The sequence below is a fragment of the Ambystoma mexicanum genome, chromosome 12 (assembly GCF_040938575.1).
Source record: "Ambystoma mexicanum isolate Mex_15411 chromosome 12, UKY_AmexF1_1, whole genome shotgun sequence".
Classification (NCBI taxonomy): domain Eukaryota; kingdom Metazoa; phylum Chordata; class Amphibia; order Caudata; family Ambystomatidae; genus Ambystoma; species Ambystoma mexicanum.
The window spans coordinates 266,338,231-266,358,196 of record NC_090936.1 but is presented as its reverse complement, the minus strand read 5'-3'; the positions used below and the strand labels follow the sequence as shown (position 1 = coordinate 266,358,196).

The 19,966-nt window shown below is 46.6% G+C and overlaps 1 protein-coding gene and 1 long non-coding RNA gene across 15 annotated transcripts in view; one reads left to right on the top strand and one right to left on the bottom strand.

The window, feature by feature from the left end:
* Positions 1-7,385, bottom strand: part of PLEKHA5 (pleckstrin homology domain containing A5) — a 1,790,419-nt gene extending 1,783,034 nt beyond the window's left edge. For 4 of the 14 annotated variants that reach the window (XM_069628397.1, XM_069628399.1, XM_069628401.1 and 1 more), the window contains exons 1-2: positions 7,095-7,296; positions 6,936-7,012 (exon numbers count right to left, since the gene is read on the bottom strand). In XM_069628397.1, the coding sequence (XP_069484498.1) occupies positions 6,936-7,012; positions 7,095-7,186 (169 nt within the window). In that variant the 5' untranslated portion in view covers positions 7,187-7,296. Of the gene's footprint in view, positions 1-6,935; positions 7,013-7,094 lie in introns of all 14 variants that reach the window. The other 10 variants (XM_069628405.1, XM_069628402.1, XM_069628406.1 and 7 more) reach the window with 5 other exon arrangements.
* The window catches only part of LOC138513501 (uncharacterized), a 242,079-nt gene continuing 228,713 nt past the window's right edge, over positions 6,601-19,966 (top strand). Inside the window, exon 1 of the long non-coding RNA XR_011281766.1 lies at positions 6,601-6,710. This is a non-coding gene — a long non-coding RNA (uncharacterized lncRNA). The remainder of the gene's footprint in view (positions 6,711-19,966) is intronic.

The window sequence follows — 19,966 nt, the reverse complement described above, 5'->3', positions numbered from 1 at the left end:
ATCTAGTGGTCAGATTTCCTACTCATTGCAGGTGCGTTTTGAACCGCTCTAAGTTCAGAACGTAATCTAGCTTTCTTTTCTTTCACCTCGTTATAGAGTTGGAGTTTTCAAAATAGAAAAAAAACTGCAATGCGATTTGTGAAGGGACAACACGTTTTGGTCTTTCTTGCATTCTAACGAAAACACATTGAATTTTAAGATTAAAAAATTATATTCATGATGAAGGTCCATTTAACAACAATCTTTATACAGGATGGGTTTGAGAACCATAGGAAGACATTAATGATTCTTTCCCTTGAATGAGTGAAGAGCTTACTGAAAGGGAAAACCACTAGGCAAAATCCATAGTTTTTACCAATGTGCCCGATTTTCAGCTTAGCAAATGTGACCAGTGTGTTGGGTCAGAAGAACAGAGAGTTATATCTTTCCATTTCCAAGTTTTTTATTGATTAAATGAAAGAAGTTGAAACTCCCAACTATCCCTAAACTATGGATTTTCCCTGCACTACCACTCCCCCTTCCTAGATACAATTCACTGCACATTATCCACTTTGCGGATCCAGTTCACAATCAGAAGTGCTTCCTGGTTGCAAATACAGTCAGGCCTGTTCCCTGGCCACACACGCTTTAATGGCATACAATTAGGTTGTGTCATCAGGTATTGAACCAATGCCCCTTCAGTCGTCGCAAGGCATGTAAATATAAGAATACAAGCTGCAGCTGCTGGGCCTAGCAATCCCTACACTGTTGCAACAACCAGGGGTGTTGCTAGGTCTGAAAAAGACCCGGGGCTATGCAAATGTTGGAACTGTCGGGACTGGGGACTAGCTAGCCTTTTGGTTGTAGCTCCTGAGATTCTATCTGGGCTACAACCAAAAGACCAGGGGCTATAGCCCACTTAGCCCCCCACCCCCAGCAACGCCTCTGGCAACAACCTATTTTTCTGGAAAAACTTCCCTTCACCTCCTAACAAGTGCGTTGTATTCAGCACAGAGAAACGTAACCCCACCACAGCAGCACGTCACATGCCCAGAACATATAGCAAGTGCATCCTTCAACCAAATGAGGTAAAAAGGCGGATCAGTTGGCACGGACAGAGGAGGCTACAGGCTGCATTTTAAACAAAACAGCAACACTTTTTGGGGTGCAGCCTGATGTGGTGGCACCGACTGCACTCATAGGGAAGATCATTCGCATTTCTGAGATGGTTTTACAGTGCTGGGGTCGTGGCAGCTTCGATTCCCGGATCCAACTCAGCACATTCAAATTGTCCAGTTAAAATAATACCAATCACGCACCAAAACCTCCACAAATGGAGCGGATCGCCCCAATGCATTTTTTTCCTGATGTGCGAAAGGAGTGTCAGAAAAGAGTCAGGAGTGGTGAGACGGTTGAAATGTTTAGTTATTTCAATTACGAAAGAAATGTCACAAATCGTTGCCAATCGGAAGCCAGGTGAACGTGCATTCCAGAAGTGAACCGTAGGAAAGATAATATTGACAAAATAAACTAGAATGATCAAATCTAACGTGCCCGCTGATGGGACTACTAAACAGTGCACACGGCAACACAACACGCACAGACAACCTGCACCTCCAGGAACAACAAGCGGCATAAGAACTAAAAGAAACAAGCGGCGGGTGCTGAAAGATAGTTGGGAGATGGCCCGGTATAGCCTTGTTCTTTACATTTCACGCTTGTGAATAAATACATTTTGTATGGTTCCGGAAAATACTCAAATGTATATATGGCAAAGGGAATTCAGATGCAGCCCCCAAGTATCCGCCATCCTCTACCCAACCAGTGGCACCACCATAAGGCGAATTTCATGATAACATGGTGCACCCACACCTTTATCCTATGGCGGGTATTATAGAGAAAGCAATGCCTCGCAGAACTTTCATTTTTCTCGACTGCTGCATAACATTGTTCAATAAAGCGGAACGATCCGGTAACTCGCAAACTTGGAGCTGCAAAGTAGTAAAACGTCGCCACGAGGCAGAGCTGCACTGGAAGCGAAACGGCCTGTGGGTACTCGTGGCGGGGAAGGGGCGCACTGGCCAGGGCTGCGGCCATAGAGCGCGAGGCGGCACAGAGCTCACGAGTAAACGAGAAGAAATACATCCCAGCGAAGTAAAGTGAGCAGAACAGATGACAGCCATTGCAGCGGAATGGCACTCGGGGCGCCTGTGCTTCATGCACCCCGCCCCTCGCAGCGCTCCCGGGGACACGGCAGCTCCCTTCAATTACCCGTGCACGTTAATTATAAACAAGAGCGCTCGCCCCCACTGGAGGCGGGCGGGCGGGCGCACGCAGGCCAATCAAAGCCTTGCGTGGGGGGTTTTGAGACTCTGCAGCCGTACGAGGCGGCCGCGTAAAACAGCGTGGCTGAGCACACGTAGACTTGAATGCCCAGCTGCCACCGCCTCGCGCCCCGGGTAATAGTCTGAAAGCGCACGCATGCTACCGTGCCAATGCCGTGTCTCCACACTGCACTGGCGCCTTGACGAGCAGGGCACGCCGCGTGCCAAGAGCAGCACGTGCTTTGACAAACACGGGGACCGCCAGAGCAACCTATGGGACAGGAATCTCGGGGGACGATGCTATGCAGCATTCCACAGCATGGCACTTCTGCCTGCTAAGGAGACTTGGGTGGAGGGGAAAACCGCCTTCCCATCAGGAGACACGAGATCCATGGGAGAGGATGGTGCAGCGCGCTCTTTATTTACCTGGCAAACATTCAACGTTCTCTGTAAAAGACAGGGGTTGTGCCCATCCGGGGGGGGGGGGAGGAGGAGGGGTGGTTAGCGCCCCGAAACCGTTCAGAGGGCCCTGGGGACAACCTTCTTTCAACCCCAGATTCACCATTCCGTATCTAACATTACCCCTTCAACGGCTCACCCCAAGTCATCCCCAATATTACCAGCGGGACTACAAAACATGGCATTATATATGCTATACCCTTGAGTATCCTACATTTGATCGGTTCCTCGCCTGCATCGATTTCAACAAATCAATCTCCAGTACAATGCGCGCGTCACGGGCCTTCAATATCCTAACAGTGCAGCATGCGTCACATGGCATGTATAGTCTATACGGGTGCATGCAAAGTGTATTGCAGTACATGGCCCAGCATCTACATCTATTGCACCACGTAGACTCCCAAAAATGAACTAGTTAAGTATGAGCATGCAGCAGCCATAGACTACTGCTGCACAGGTCCAACCCCAGCCCCGGCAGCCCTTACTGTTGCAACACTTGACCTCTAATAGCCCCATGACTGCAGCACTGGTCCACACAAATATCCTAAACTACTGCAGCACGCCCGGCATTCAAACCTATCAGAGTGCGTGTCCAGCATTCATACTTACGGCAGCGTCCCGCATAGCATCTCCAATTTATATAGCACGTGGTTTCAAGAAGCCCTTACTATCGCAACATTCCTTTTCCATCATGCCAAAATATTGCAGAATATGCCCGACGTACTCGTTTATATTAACATGCGCCAAGATATAGCTTACTATTACAACATGCTGCCAAAGACCCACAACTACTGCAGTATTAGCCGGACAACAAGTCCCCCCATGACGTAAGCAACTATTGCAAAAGGTGTATTGCTCCTTACTATTTTGGGCTACGATTCCCTCCTGCATGCCACTTAATGCAGTGGTGAACAACATGTGGCCCATGGGCAGAATGCAGCCCTTATTTATGGCCCTCCAGATCACATGATTTGAACGATCACGTGTTGCATGGCCTAAAGTCAGCCACTCCATCTGTCATGTCAGTCGTGTGAAGCCTCTGGTCCAGTTTTTGACTTTGCATCATAGTAGTACAGTTTTACTTCCATTTTAATCATCAGTTCAGTCCCATAATGCAATACATCAAAATGCTAATGCCATTAAAAGGAAACATACCGTGCATTACAGTAGAAAGCATGTGACACCTCACTCTTCAACACTTGTGAAACATGACTGTGGCAAACCTTAAAGTCAACGTATTCCTCCAGCACACCAAACGATTGCAGCAAGTGTCTGTTGTCCCCTCCACCATACCCAGGCCCAACCTTAGCGGCGGCGGCAGCACCTGGTCAGCAAAATCAAAATGTGGTGCCCCTCATTACCCCGTGCGCCCCTATTCATGCAGACAGGGGAGCACTACATTTTTCAATTGCCGATGATATTGTTATTAAATGCACCGCGCTCCCGAGAGCAGGACAGATTTAATTTCAATGGAGCACCTGCCACAACTTCTCCCACCACGCCAGCCCAGGGAGTGGGGGGACCAAGAAAGACTCCCCCGAGCTACCGTGGCAGGTGGGCCAATGGCGCCCAAAGCAGTCGCCCTGGTTGCCCTGCCCTAAGGCCAGCTCTGACCATACACCAAGCTTCCCAACACAAGTTCCTTTTCCCATAACTATAGCAGAAGGTGCTACCAGAAACCCTAATTATCATAGCATGTACCTCCACCATTCCCAAGTATTTCAGTGCGGTCCACCAACACACATACGCTTTGCAGCACGTGCCTACAGCAACCCCAAGCGCTGCCACATATTCTACCAGCATCCCTAGTTATGGCAGCCTACTCCTCCACCATCTCTAGTACTGCAGTGTGTGACCCTAGGGTCAATTCATGTTTTGATTAGTTGGGACCCGCGGCAGCAAGTTGCTTCCTGTTATCTCCAAGTGCTACAATGGGTGTCTGCTGCATTCCAAAATATTACAGTAGAAGCCACCAGCATCCCCAAAGTACTGCAGCATGTGATTCTTGCAGCGCTTTAAACAAAAATAAGGGGGTGGTGGGGGATATAAAATCGAGGTGGGCCCTTCTGGAAAAGTGGCATGGCCAAACTGGGCTGGGCGTGGCCTAAAGCAGGGGCAGTTCACTTAAACAGGGGCCACCCTGCCCCAAACAATACATCACAAGGCCCCCATTATGTGTAGGTTAGGGTCAGCATTGTCCCAGGTGGTCTTTTCTGCATCCTGTAAAATTAAGCTCCACTTGGTCCCCTTTCTAAATTAATCTCTTTCCCACTTTGTATATAAGCAATTCAAAAACAGTGAGTAGATCACTGTCAAGCTATACATAAATTACACAGGACCAGTTGCTTAACAGCTTTTCTCAAGTTCTCATTTAGGGTTTCACCTCCCCGGTGGTCTGCTTGTCCTGTGATATTCTGTAGCTATTATCCCTCTACATCCATTGCATTATCTGAGAGCTTGCCACAGTATGAAGCCACAAAGAAGGGCTAATGGTATGCATATATTCCCTGTCCCAGTCTTCTCAAACTTTAAATGTGCACTTGCTGGTCAAACACAGCCCTCGTTTAAAAGGGTGTTAACTTATGAAAGGCACGTTTTGCCCCGAATTCAGCTCTGATGTGTTGGGGGGCGTGGGAGTATATGCTCGGGGAATAATAAAATTCAAGGTGGGGCTCATGTTATGCTCCCTCAATGATAAATCAACAGAAATCACCTGTTTGTTTGAATTAGTAAACATCCGCATTATAATCCAAGCACTGCACAGCTTCCTGAGAAGACTGGTGGAAGGTGGCCTCTGCAAGCCCCCCCGTGCATCTTCAACTGGCCCTGAAATCACCCATAAACACACCCTTGAAAAAGCACCAATGTGAGCGACTTGCTGCTTTTGGAAACATAACAATGAACACACATTTTTAAATAAGACACACCCAAGACTGATTAAATACTGCAACCCTGAGCACAAAATGCACACTTTCTTCTGACTTATTTGATTTATAAACACCCTAACATTAAAATGACTGCAAAGAACCCACTCCCTTAACAGGATATTCCTCCATCAATCCTCCGTTCTGCGAATAACTTGTGTGCACTTTTAGGTGCCGGGTATTTTTCTCGTGGGGTCCTGGGTGGGTCCACAGGCAGTTTTTGGAGACTGACCTGGCTCTACCCAGTCCCAATAAAATCCATGTTTTCGGCCAAGCACTAATGTGGGACAGTGTGCTACCGTCATCCCCAAGTACTACAGCATATGCTCACAGCATGCCCAAGGACGCCAGCTTGTGAATCAGGAATGCACCTATTACAGTAGGAGGCTCCTGCTTCCCAAAAGCACTATGTATGACACGTACAACCACCTTCCATGAAAACTGCATTGTGTTTCCTTCATTACTACAATGTGTCTTTCCAGTATTCCGAAGTACTATGGCATATCATTCCAGTATCCCAAAGTATTGTAGCGTGTGCCTCCAGCACGAATTTGTGTGCCTCCAGCATGCACAGATGATGTCTCCACCATCCATCAATTTTGGAAAACGTGCACCAGCATTCTTAGCCATTGCATCAACAACTCACTCCCCCATGTGGCCACAACCTTATTGTCAACTCGTGCCCCTCAAGCCTTCCTCCCTATTCATGTGTGTCCCACAGCACAACTACAGATTTAACCACCTACCCATATGTATGTTCCCTAGTCTCTGTATGTAGTTCCCAATTGTAACAGGTGCCCTTTCAAGCATCCATAATGCCAGCATACTATTTGTCTTTCAATGACATCTCCATTCTTCCCTGCTCTAATCACCCACACTGCGTTTTAGAGTCGGGTGTGTGTTGTGTGCAATGCAGGCTGTTCAACAGTTCAGTGCAGGTGTTCAGCGTATGCAATTGCAATGCGGAGTCGGATCTGGCTGTTTGGTTTGCTGCTCAATTTGAAAGGAAGGCGTGCAATGAGTGGTAAGTGTATGTGTTGTGGGTGGATGTCAGTGAGAGTAAGGCGTGGGTGTTCAGTGCGCTTAGGTTGGGAATCTAGGTGTGCAGTTCCAAGTGGTGTTTGTTTGCTGGATTCTCAAAGTGTGCTGCCCAGTGCTCTGTGCATGCATACTGGTAATGTGGAATCTTGGTGCACAGTACTGCGGGTGTTTAGTATGCTCGGTGCGCCCGGAGCCGCCTGCAACATACCTGTGCTCGCCCTGTGTCCGGTCACCACAGCCTCCCCGGTGACTGGGTGCAACCAGGTGGTGCTTTTCGCCTCCTCACTATGAAAAGAAAGGAGACAGGTTACACCTGAGCCCTACGTCCTGACCTGCTCCCACTGCTCTCTCCCTTGGCCCAACTCACTTGATGAAGAAGACCCGTCCGTGCTTGGTGACGCCATAGCTCCATGTCCGCGGTAGGGAGCAGACCCAGTCCAGGTTCAGATCCGCCGCCATGTCTGTGAGCGCTGCTGGGGAGCCGCGGCGGCTGGGGAAAGCCAGGCACGGCAGGCTGGCGCGCGCGCTCGAGCAGTGGCGCGCGCCCCCGCGCTCTCCACAAAACACCTTGGAAAGAACGCGTGCACGCGCAACGGACTTCCGGCTTCCCTTTTTCCCCGAGCACTACACACTCACGGATTACCCCCGCCCTCTCCCTATGGATGGGCAGCGGGCAGAGTGTCCGTCTTCACTGCCTGTGCCCTGCTCCCTCCCCAGCCAGGTGCGCGTGCCCGCCTGGACTGTCAGCAGCGCACAGAAGAGGAAATAACGCGATTCGGAGAAGACGTCTACCTGGGTCCCCAGGCTGTGTCCCAGCAGGGCAACAGAGACAGCGGGTACTCGTAGTATTTACGCAGGGCAACCTCCATAACAAGCAGCTTCCCAGGAAGCGAATCGAGCCCACAGGCAGCATTTAAGCATCTAAGCCCCTCACAGGCAGTCTCTCTGCAGGACAGCTTTCAGGCAAGTAGTGTGCTAGCGGGGTGTACCCGGTCGTCATAGCGTTCACTGCTGGACTGTCTGCTGTAGTCTTGGTTATCACAATGGCAAACTCCCAACTAGGCATGGATATGAAGTGTACCAGCCGCACTTTTATAACTACAGGATCGTAATTGCCGTAAGGCTGATGTGTACCTCTAAACTCACGTCGTGGTGCAGGTTGCCTCTTTAACAGTGTCCGTCTAACGTAAAGAACAAGGGGAAGTTAGGTTCTCTCTTCCTGTCCGGTTTGCAGGGTGGTGCACTTTATGGTTTGTGGTTTCACCAGCACAACTCATGTGTGAGGGTGAGCGAATGATGGAGTTCTAGTCCAAAACATCAGGAGAGACAAAGGTTGCAGACCCCTGATCTAGATCAAGAGCTCTGGCTCACCAATCCCGGAGGAACCTCAATTTTGATTTTGGGGAGTTCTCTGGAGACATCTAGGAGTGCTTGAATAGTTTCTGTAGCATGGTCCAGGACAGGGTAGAGATTGCCATTGGCACTGAATATATCTTCTGTAGAAAGTGTAGGGGTATGTGAAGAACAGGGTGTGCATATCAGTCATCAAGTATTCCCATAAGCAACTTCATGCAGCAAAAGTAGAGTGAGAAAGTATTTCCATACAGCTGTGCATGCATGGATAGGGAAACTGGCAGAGTATGCAGGTCCCCAAAATATGTACCCCCAGCAAAGAAACCTCATAGTTTTATTTTATGTTGACTTATACCATGCACCGCTACTACCACAGAGGTGGTCTCCAGGTGCTCACGAGGTTCTGCAAGAAAATGGACGGGGTGGGTTAGTGAGGGTAGAGGATAGGATAGCCTCAGAACCAGAAGAAACTCGCCTCTGTGTGTGCTGGATTGCAGTTAAGTTGATTGCAGGCACTGGCTTGTATCAGTAAGGGTGCGGCCCAATGCCTGTGATGCTTATTGTATGTGAATGTCTGGTTATGTTAGGTGTGTGTGTTTTCGTATTTTGTGAGTAGATTGGCTAGTATTTAAGTTTGTGGTTGTGGATACTGGCTTCTTGTATCCTTACAGTAAGGTCCAGTGCTTGGGGTTGTTTGTTCTATGCAAGTGTACTTATGTTGGGTGTGTATTTGTGTGTAGTTTGGCTAGCCCATAGGGCATGTATAGTTCTTGGGAGGTGTTTTCGAGTGGAACAGGAGCGGGGTGGTTGGTACATTGGGAACTGTGATGAATCATTAATGATTCCCCCAAAACCTTGACCTGGGACCTTACTTGTGCGACCAGGGAAAGGTGGACTGTTCCTGATCCCTAATCTGGGGGCAGTGTTCTGCGGGTGGATCACATTGTGGAGAAACGGGCCAGGAGAAAAGGGATGCTTCCTGTTTAACTTTCCCGAAAACCCTAATCTTTTGATGGCTTGTTGCAAAGTAGAAAGAGTTATAAAACTTAACTTTGTTGCTAGGGACTTCAAGCCCCATAATTCCCTCAGTATTGGGGCGAGGAAGAGGGATACAGAGGAACACTACTGTGGGAGTGATCTCCGAATTAGTGTCAATGACCTACACCTGAAGGGGACTGAGAGGCTTAAAAAGCCCCCTCAGGTGCAGGAATTAGAGAAGGAGAGGAACAGAGCAGTGGAAGAAGAAGCAGCTCAGACCAAGGTTGCAGCTGAAATGGAGGTCTTTGGTTAGAGAAGATGCTGGAACCATGGGACACCAGAAGCCGTGGTGGTCCTGTGAGAGTCTTAGCCTATGACTTTCCCTGTTGCAGAGGTCGCACATCGGGAAGCGTGAAGAGGAGACACTTGCCCAGGAAACGTTCATTGTGCAAAGTTTGCGTAGCGGAAGACAGCAGTTGCAAGGGAAACATTCCATCTTTGGAGATTCCAGGTGGCTGCATACCACCTGACCCTCTCTGGAACAGCAGAGGCTCCATTCATCGATGGCATGAGCGCAGTAGGACCAGAGGAAGCTGCCCGCCTGACCGCAAGGATCCACAAGTACTGAAGACCTTTGAGCACCGAGCGGAGTGCAATCGAGCAACTTAACCAGTGAGTTCACAGCTTACAAGTGAATCTGGAGCGCTCCAACACTGTCCGCGTGTTCCCGGCAGGCTGATTCACTCGCGGGTGAGTGAAAGCAGCAGTAGCATTGTTTTTGAATACCAAACTAGACGAAACCAACAAAAGTGGTGCTTGGTGAAACAAAATGACTGTATAACTATAATAATATGTTATTTATAACGCACCTAATAACCAGAGGTTTCTAAGCATGGACCCGGGGATCGAACCTGTGTTGCTCTGCGTCGTCTTGCTTCCAAGGCGAGTATGTTGCCTCTGAGCTATCCTCCCGAGACTAATCAGTATAAGCGCCTGAAAGTGTGGAAGTTCCAAGAACCCCATGGGAAAACTATACATGATTTAAAAGCTTACACGCAATACCCAAGCTAACAGTGTTTTACAAATCAGCAATATCTATACAACAAACAGTGCTCAAGGCAAGAGGGGAAGATTGAGAGGCTTAATGATTGTGAGACCTGCTGCGTATGTGCAATGAAATACAGATCCTCAGGTGATAGAAACATACATTGCCAAGCCAGAGGAAAAGGGAGGCTACCTGTTGATCATTATTTGGTTGTTGGTACAAATAGGGAAAGAAAGGTGGTAAACAGGTGTCCTTCTGGAGAAGGTTGTCCAGAGGGAGAGGAGCACAGTTGCCAAAAAGTCTTAAACAGCACTAATGTGGTTCCTTGGTTTCCCTGTAACTTGTCTAATGCTTGATATTGAAGAAGCATGATGAAGTTGTTCTTTTCCTATAAGTTTGATACTACCATTGAAGCCTCCTTATCTGTTTTTGATGTTGAAGTAGACGGGCAGGGGAGTATACCCGCAGGCAAGACGTTATTGCCCCAAAGAGTCTGGCAAAGGCAGGAGCCAAATAGTAGTAGATGTAAGTGCTGAACTGTGGTTCTAACAACTTATGATTGACTCATAACATTTGAAGAAATGTGAAAGTGTGTTGAAGGAAAAATTACGATTCTTTTTAAATCATCCTGTCAGACATGTGGTTTTTCTGCAAAGGTGAAACTCTGAGAAGTCTCTGGAGGAGAAGTCAGGGTCTTTGGTGGACCATTTATAAAAATCGACAGGAAATCCTTGGCCTTTTGAAACAGAGATATGGGAAATGACAACAGGTAGGCAAGTTGTGAAGGGCTTAGGCGGGTGCAGTCCAGTAAGCGTTCCGAGTCGGCATCAGGCAGGTCAGGTGTAGAGGACTCTAGCGGGTGCAGTCCAGTAAGCGTTCCGAGTCGACAACAGGTAACCAGTTAAGCAATATCAGGAGACGAGGCAAGGAAAGTGAAAAGAACGGGCCATGGGATCGAAAACCAGGACAACAAGGTAACAAGATACAATGCTTTGAGAATACAAATTCAGAAGCAGCACCGTGCAGCGTGGGCGTGGCTTAAATTACGAATCAGCTGACTGCACGCACAACGCGCCGCAGTAAACTTGAATGCATACGTCTATGCAATGGGAGCCAGCGTTTCAGGGCAACCCATAGCGTTCTCTGAAGGAACGCATACTTCTGGATGAACAGGTGCTCTGAGGGCTTAGTTTGAGTCCCAAATTCATAGGTATACTGGTGAATCTACTGGAGGAGCGGGTATGTTTCCTCATGTGTGTATCTGATTTAAGACATGATAAAGAGGAATCAAACAGAACCCTGACAGTAGAAAACCCTTTGTTCAGATCTGAGGAAGCGAGGCTCACCCAGGTTATGAGAAGAAACATCAATCCTATTGTGAATTAGATCATTTTAGTATTGAAGTGAATTGCCATGTGTTTCCTTTTTGCTTTGTTTGTTGTACAAGTGTGAGGGTCACATATCCTTTTGTTAATGTTTCCTTTAGTTTATTTTAGGCAGTGAAATCCATGTCATTGTATGTATAGTGAGGTGTTTACCCAACCTGTTTATTTAATAAAATGGCTAAAGTTGAAAACTCTTTACAAAGTTGTCCGCCTCACACTTCTGACCCATCACAGAACTCTCAAAGTTCTTTTACATGAATGATCTTACACCATGAAACTCAGTAAGATACAGTAGTCGATTAAATTAACATTGAACTTCATAGCAGAACATACTCCAAACCTGGTGGCATGGCTTTGCAGCTCCATGCATGACCTGTCAATTTCCGCTTAGCCTTACCATGTCATAAAGACCACCACTTTCAGCTAATCTTTCCAGTACACATAATAAGTCCAGATCCAGCTTCTAACTGTGGAAATGAAACTCTATCTACCTTTTGGCCTAGCCCCACATGGGCGGCCATTTTGTGAAACTCCAACTATCTAGCCATGGGGCAGGTGGACCACTCTGGCCCCCCCTAAAAAAGATTGCTCAGGGCGGTTGTGCACTGTGCTGTGTTACTGCTATTCTAGAACATACATGACAAACCAAACACTAAGAAATTAGACTTCAATAACAATAACATGAGGCAAAGAAAACACAGGAATCGATTCAACAATAAAAACACTTTTATTCATGCACAGCAGTGTGCACGAAAAAACAGTACTAGCAAAGCATGGGTGCAATCTACTGACTTCTATGCAAGCAATCTAATAACAATTATCCAGTCCTGCTGGATCTATAATGCTAATAATGCATGCCTAGTAACAACAAATGTGGCCTAGTATCATTTTGCAAGCATCAGCATTTCTCTCTCTCATCACCACACATGACACATCTGCTCTCTCTCCCATAAAACAATCTGCCTGCATGAATCTCCCCTTCAATCAGTGTGTCAATCCCATCTCTAGAGAGAGAAAGAGAGAGAGAGAGAGAGAGAATCTCCCAATAAGCCAGTCAATTCAGCAATACTCCCCATTTGCATGATGTGATCAATATGCTCCCAGCACGACTCGTCTCCATTCTCCCTCAAACAGCCAGGCCCTCTGCACAGCTCATCTGATCTCCTGGCAACTGCTCTCTCAGAATGCGCTCGAACTCTGCTCCCATCTGCATCCGATCTAGTTCTCATCCCAAGCTGTATCTCTGCCAAAGCCACCCGATTCTGATTCTTCTGCAAAACCCTTCCCCTGGATATACTATTCAATGACGTACATACATATCTATGGTAGCATATCTCTTCTGCAAGCATTCACTCTTTCTGCAAGCAGGCATTTCTGATTACATCAAGCGTCAGACTGTCTATCAACGTCAGTCATGTTCTTTCTTAGCTCACTGTGTTCTTGTCACCGTGACATCTCAAAGCAAGATGGAACCGCTTTCAAACTGCATCTCACCTATCTGTAAACGTACCATCCTCCCAATCAGCTCTATGCTTCAGCTATAAGCTTGCTCTACTGAAAATTGTGCAAAGGCCTCACTCCAAATTCCCTCCCACCTATCTGCTGTCTGCAAACCCAAGGAGGCCTGATAAGCCAGCCCATCTCATTTGCTTCTACTAGGCTAAGAGCTAGGGCCTTATCTGTCTGGCTGCCAGCCTTTGTTTACATTACAATCCTTTTGCGCACAGAGTGGAGCTGCTAACCATCTCTCTCAATTAAATGGCTTCAGAAAGCCAGTTTCATTCATTCTAGCGTTTAACGCATTCTCTCAAACCCAAGCGCTATATAATGGACTCAATGTGTTCATTCCTAAGTGCATGTACATGCATGTCTAAATGCATACATCACAACACGTGTCTAAGCAAGGCCTCTTCATTTGACACAGCCTATTTCTCTCTTCAAATGCATACAAAATGTGGCATAACAATGTAGATTTAATGGATATCTAATGTCACTAATAGGAATGAATGATGGATAAATTAATTACCAATGATGACATAACAGGCAAGCATAATATCTGGTTTTACAATCTCTCCTTTTATCATTACATAATTAATTCTAGATACAAATCTCTAGACAGTCAATGTGGAATGCTAAAGCCAATTTCTAAATCCTCAGAAAGCATACTAACATGGACAGTTCTCAAATGATGCATACTAAACACAATCACTCTTTCAGTGTCAAACTCCAAACTCAAATGCATAGCTGCAAGCGTGTCAATTGAAACATTCAAATCTCTAATTGCAAATCTCATAACAGACATCCTAATGTAGCAGTTCAAGCAATAGCCAAGTCAAAAAAGGTGTGAAGCCAACTGTGGTATTCACTCTACAAGCAGATGTATTCAAAACGAAAATACAGCATAGAATCAATGCATGTGTACTGTGGACATCAAGATGGATTCAGTTCAGTGTGACAAGCACAAAATGACAACATTTCACTTTCAAAGTGCACAGGTGACAAGGTCAGTAGCCAAACAGGCCAGTTCAATACATTACAGATAATTCACATAGGCCATGCAGGCCATAGAGGTCAATTCTAGTTCACTGGTCTCCTCACGAAGCACAGCGTATTCCAGTCTCTTATGCATGTCAGTCTGTGGACAAATAAGCCAGTCAGTTCATGTTGTAGCCAAACAATATGTGTGTCCTCACATCTGTGGAAAATGTCAATCAGTACGGATCAGTGCCAAAGGTGTAGCAAATCAGTGTATGTCAACAAAGACATGTCAACAAAGCAACGTGTCAAGAAATGTGTTCACAAATGTCAACAAAGAGTGTGTTCAGCAAAAGTGTTCAGCAAAACAATGGGCATCAAAGCATAGCCCATAGCAAAAGTAGTGGCGTTCCAACGGCAAACGGAACCTATGTGTGTGTACTCGCAAACAGACAATCTTCAGTGACCACTTATCTTTTTCCTCACTGCGCCAGCTCTCTGACAACAGGTGAAGATGTTTCCTCAGAGCAAATCATGCTCACTGCTGTAAGCTTCCGTTGGTGCCTCGAGCACTTCTCCCAGGCCTGTCCTCTTGATGCTGCATGTATCATTCACAGTGGTGTCTTTGCTCCATTCAGATGACAACTCTCCTTTAGAAATGCAATGGCCCATCACATAGGCCAAAACTAAGATTCAGAGCACTGTCATGCTCATTCCTTCCATGCCATTCCTGTCCCCTCCTCTTCACATTAGGGACCAACTGACGTTGAATGCAAATGCTGATTTTAAAGCACTATGGTGTCGGATCAGTGACTACTTGCTCACTCCCACAAGAGCCAAAGAACTTCACTGCTCTTCAAAACTGTTTAGCACCGGGAACCCAAATGCATCACCACAGCGTGTCTTCCTGCTCATTTACGTTTCACTTCTGTTCCCTAGCCCCCAAGTTTGTGACTTCTCGGTCACAAGGTAAAGGCATTGAGATGGATTCTCTCCCCGCTGCAGATTACAAAGCAGCCCACATCACGGTTTCGGCAACAAATCAAATGCTGAACATCTTTCAAAGGATGCTGCAAAGTGTCAACTTTCATAATCAGTCAGGATCTTCACTTCCCATGGCACTTCAGATGTCAGCCAGGAACTTGGTCAGCAAGCACACTTCTGTGTACTTCTCGGACTAGAGCCAATGACAAAGATCAAACTCCAAGGCCTCAAACCGGCAAACCGGACGGCATTCCCCAGAAGTCTTGCTGCAAAACGTAAGTGTCTCAAATGGTGTTACATCACAAGTTGACAAAAGACAATGTCAATGCTGCTTGAAAACAGCCGGAATGTCCAGGCAAATGTCAGCCATCATGAATCATCAGCCGTCATGGATCTCAAACAGACAGCATCAAGGTCTAGTCCATCTGGTCAATTCTGCAGTCGTCATGCGATGCAGCAAGCATGGTCTAGTCAATTCATGCAATGCAATATGGTCAGTCAGTCATCAAGGTCTCACGGTCTGCAATCTCGGCATCTCTGCATCTCTCTCGAGGTGTATCTCAAGGAAAGACAAAACTGCAGGTATCAGTTCAATTCAGATTTCAGATGTATTTTGAGCCAAAAAATCAAGGCAGCATTACTCTTCACTGCTCAGTGCACTGCTGCACATAACTATGTCTAGACTGTCAATGTCTCTCAAAGGATCAATACTACTATCTCAGTGTCTGCCCAATATCAGTGTACATGTATCATTTCCAGTCTATCAATGTGCACAAGGCATTCCTGTCTAAACAAAGCACAATGCCTTCTATCTCCATTGCAAGATGCATTCCTATCCTTTTCAAAGCAAAACTGAACAGCCCATTTCACATAGCCCAAAAATTGCAAATTCAAAAATGGCAAAACTGCATTCCTCTCTGTGTCAAAACCATCTCTTCCTAAAGCCACACACCACTCCCCTTTCAAAATGTCGGATTCACAATGATGAATCCCTTCATGTTGACAAAACAAACCGACTTCATTCAAGATGACATCGCTTCCTCCATGTGCAATGCTATTCAGAGTCAATAAACATTCATTACCTTTCAAGCATTCTCCTTCAAAACAGCAGTCGGCTGCTAATGCTGCTCCTGAAAGTGCACAATGTCTCAGCTTTGCTATCATAACAAACACCAGTTCTCTCCATGTGTTCTCTCTGCAAACTAAAAATATTCAAAGAGGGCAACATCTCAAAACAACCCAGTGTGGCACGATTCATCAAGCGGGCTCTTCTCTTTCTCCTTCAAGACAAGTTGCAAAGCTGTCAGGCAAAACAACATTCTCACACCCAAACGTAGGTCAAATGCTACCAAAAATGCCATTGTCATGACCTCTCACATCAAAGATTTTAATCTTCTCATCTCTTCCCATAAACTGAGAATGCAATTTGAAATGCTGTTCACTGTCTCTATGCAAATGTGCATTCCAGAAACCATCTCCAGGACTGAACCCTTCACAATGCAAATCTACAAAAGCAACCTCTCTAGGCATTATTTCTGACAAACTGCACATATCCAGATTCTCTTCCCTTTCACTAGAATCCACTCCCTTAGGTAACTGCTTCTCCTCAAGGGCAATATCCACTCCTTCTTGCACTGCTGTCTGGTGCATTATTCCTGCTGCTGTCAAAGGCACCCTGTTCCCTCCCATTACTGCTACTGTCAATGGTTTCAATGGGTCATTCAGTGGGACACCATCCCCTCTATATTCTGCTGCTGTTTCCAATGCTTTCAATGGGGCTCTGCCCTCTGCATATTACTGCTGGTGCTGCTGGGACATTTTCCCAGGTATCAATCATACGTCTGAGCCGATCCCTTTTTGCTTTCAGGTCATTAAAATATGGGGCCTTGTTACAAGTGAGGCAGTAAGGGGTTAATGGTGCCGGGAAGGGGCCGGCGCCGTTAACCCGGTACCGCCTCATTATGAGGTTCCCTCGCGGGACCGGCTCTGGACGTCTGGTTAGACCAGACGCCCTTTGCGGGTCCCGCGAGGGGACCAGCATGCTAACAAAGGGCCCGTCATTAATGGGCCTGTTGTTAACATGCTTCCCATTCCAGGGAATGGGGATGGTGCGGTCCGTCGTCCCTGAATGGGGAAATACCGGGCCCTCCAAAGTCGGAATGGGCCGGTATTTCCCCATTCAGGGACCACAGACCCGGACCCGAGTTTGGAGGTAGCCATGCCCTCATTAAGGGCATGGCTACCTCCAAACTCATAATGAGGCCCATGGACTCATTACTGTAGTACTATTATTATTCACCCTTAGGTTTCTCAACTAAAAATCTCACAGCTCGTGTGAGTTTCAAAACAAGCTTCTAGACCTCTCAAAAACAAGCAGATACAGTCTTCAAGCTCGGCGAAATTGTGCACAAGTTCCAACAAATGAATCCAAACAAAGGTCGGATTCCAATTCAAATATCCGCGGCAGACTTCAACAAATTACCAAACAATCACCAGTCATAAAAAAACTGCTCTGACAATTCAATTCAAAATAATCCCGGATTCTCAAGTCAGACAACTAGGTCTTCAGACAAAGTTATGGACGAAGAGCTCTCTCTAATTCAAAGGATCCCCAAGACAAAGCTCAAAACAAAACATAAACACTCCCACGAACTCAATAACCATGGACTGAAAATACAGCTAAAACAAATACAAACACAGCAAGCTGCACACGATGTTCGAACCTTACCTCATGCCAAGTCGATCAGTGGATCAGATGCCAGCTGCAAAATTCTGCAGACTAGACATCTGTTTCAGCCATCAATAACAGCATCTGAAAGGCCCCACGTTGGGCACCATTTGTGGAAATGAAACTCTACCTTTGGCCTAGCCCACATGAGCGACCATTTTGTGAAACTCCAACTATGTTTGTTTGTTTGTTTTATTATTTATAATGCGCGAGCGAACCCGGGGGTATCAGGGCGCAGACTTTACAAGAATTTTCGAAGCTTGGTTACAGTACACGAGGAATATACATAATACAAAAATAGGTGCACAAATGTTATATACAGTATATACAAATCATCAGTAAGGCCAGCAGGCGGTAATGTAATATACAGGTAAGCAAGTGGCACACGTGGTTACGATGTGTGCGAGTAGCGCTGGACACTACCTAGTCTTAGTGGGTCTCCAGTTTCAGCCAGGAGATTAACTTGGAACGGAAGTTCTGATAAGGCAAGTCTACTCTAAGGTTAGGAGGCAGGGAGTTCCAGAGCTTGGCAGCTTTTACCGGGAAGCTGTTGCCTCTATCTTTGTATGCAGTTCTGACGGGTCTTGAGGAGGATTGTTTGTGGAACCTGTTGATCAGGTAGGTTGGGGCTGCGTTGTTGAGAGACTTATGGGTGAGAGATGCCGTTTTTAAGAGAATTTTATCTCTGGTGGAGAGCCATTTGTTCTGTTGGCTGAAACCTGTAATGTGTTCTCTTCTGGAAATGCCCAGAGCTGCTCTGAGAGCGTTGTTCTGAAGGGTTTGCAGTTTATTGGTGGTGGCCTTGGTGGATCCTAGGTAGAGGGCATTACAATAGTCGAGGCGAGACAGTATGAGGGCTCTGGCGAGTGTCAGACAGCTAGTGTCAGACAGGAAAGGTTTGGCTGCACAGATTAATTTGCACGTGTAAGCCGTGGAGGATGCAAGGGAGCTCACTTGTCTTTTGAGGGAAAAATTGGAGTCTAGATAGAATCCCAATGTTTTGACCTCTTGTCCGACTTTGATGTTGTTCCCGTCAATCATGAAGGAGTTATAGGCCGGGCCAAGTTTCTTTATACTGAATGTGGTGCCTAAGATGATGAGTTCTGTTATATCATCATTCAGGCATAGTCCATGAGTAGCCATCCATGCCTGGATGATGATGTACACCCTATTTAGCAAGGCCAAATCCTTTCCATAATCTCCTGAAAGCGGAAGGAGGATCTGAGTATCATCTGCATAGTTAGTGTAGGTGATACCGAGATGATCCAAATCATCGAAAAGGGGCTTGGTAAATATGTTGTATAATGTGGGGGAGACAACGGAGCCCTGAGGTACACCACATGTGATGGGTATAGGGTCTGCTGCCGCCGTGGGAGAGAAGACCCTCATAGTCCTGCCGTTAAGGAAGGATGTGATCCAGGTGATGGCCTCACTGGAGAAGTGAGCCGAAGTGTGGAGGTGTGAGCAAAGGACAGAATGATCGACCAGATCGAAGGCTGCAGAAAGGTCGAGGAGGAGGAGTAGGGCGGCTTGCCCGTTGTCTCTGAGCGAATCGATCTGCGCTTTCAAGTCAATAAGGGCGGTTTCAGTCCCGTGTTGGGGACGGAATCCAGATTGTCTAGAGCCTAAGAGGTTGTGTTCTTCCAGGTGCTTCTGTATTTGAACATAGGCAACCTTGTCCAGAATTTTTAGTAGAAAGGGAACAGTAGTTATGGGACGGTAGTTTGTGGGTATGGCTGGGTCAAGTGTGGGTTTTTTCAGTAGAGGTAGTACCCAGGATTGTTTTAGGTTAGTAGGGATGGAGCCAGTGGCAAAGGAGGCATTGATCAATTTTGTAATGAAAGGGGAGAGGTCGCGGGCAGCATCTTTAATGAGCTGTGCAGGGCATAGATCTCCCTGGCAATTAGACGGTTTCAGGGACAGGATAATTTTTTCGACTTCCAGTATGTTGACTTTGGCGAATTGGAAGCGGGCTAGGTCAGTGGGCATGGGCTTGTCCAGAATTTTTGAGTTGAGGGTGTCATTCAGGGATGCTCTTTTGCTGGTGATTTTACTTTGAAGAGTCGCAATCTTGTTTGCTAGGGCTCTTTGAATTTCTGAACACCAGTTTTTATCTTTGGTGCACGTGTCAAGGGGTGCTATGGGGGTTTCTATTTCTTTAAGGATGGAGAAAAGTTCTTTCATGTTAGATTTAGCTTGGGATATACGAGAGTCAAAGGAGGCTCGTTTGGCCAGGTAGATTTCTTTTTTGTAGAGTGCAGCTAGTTTGGAGAGTTTTAGTTTGTTAGAGA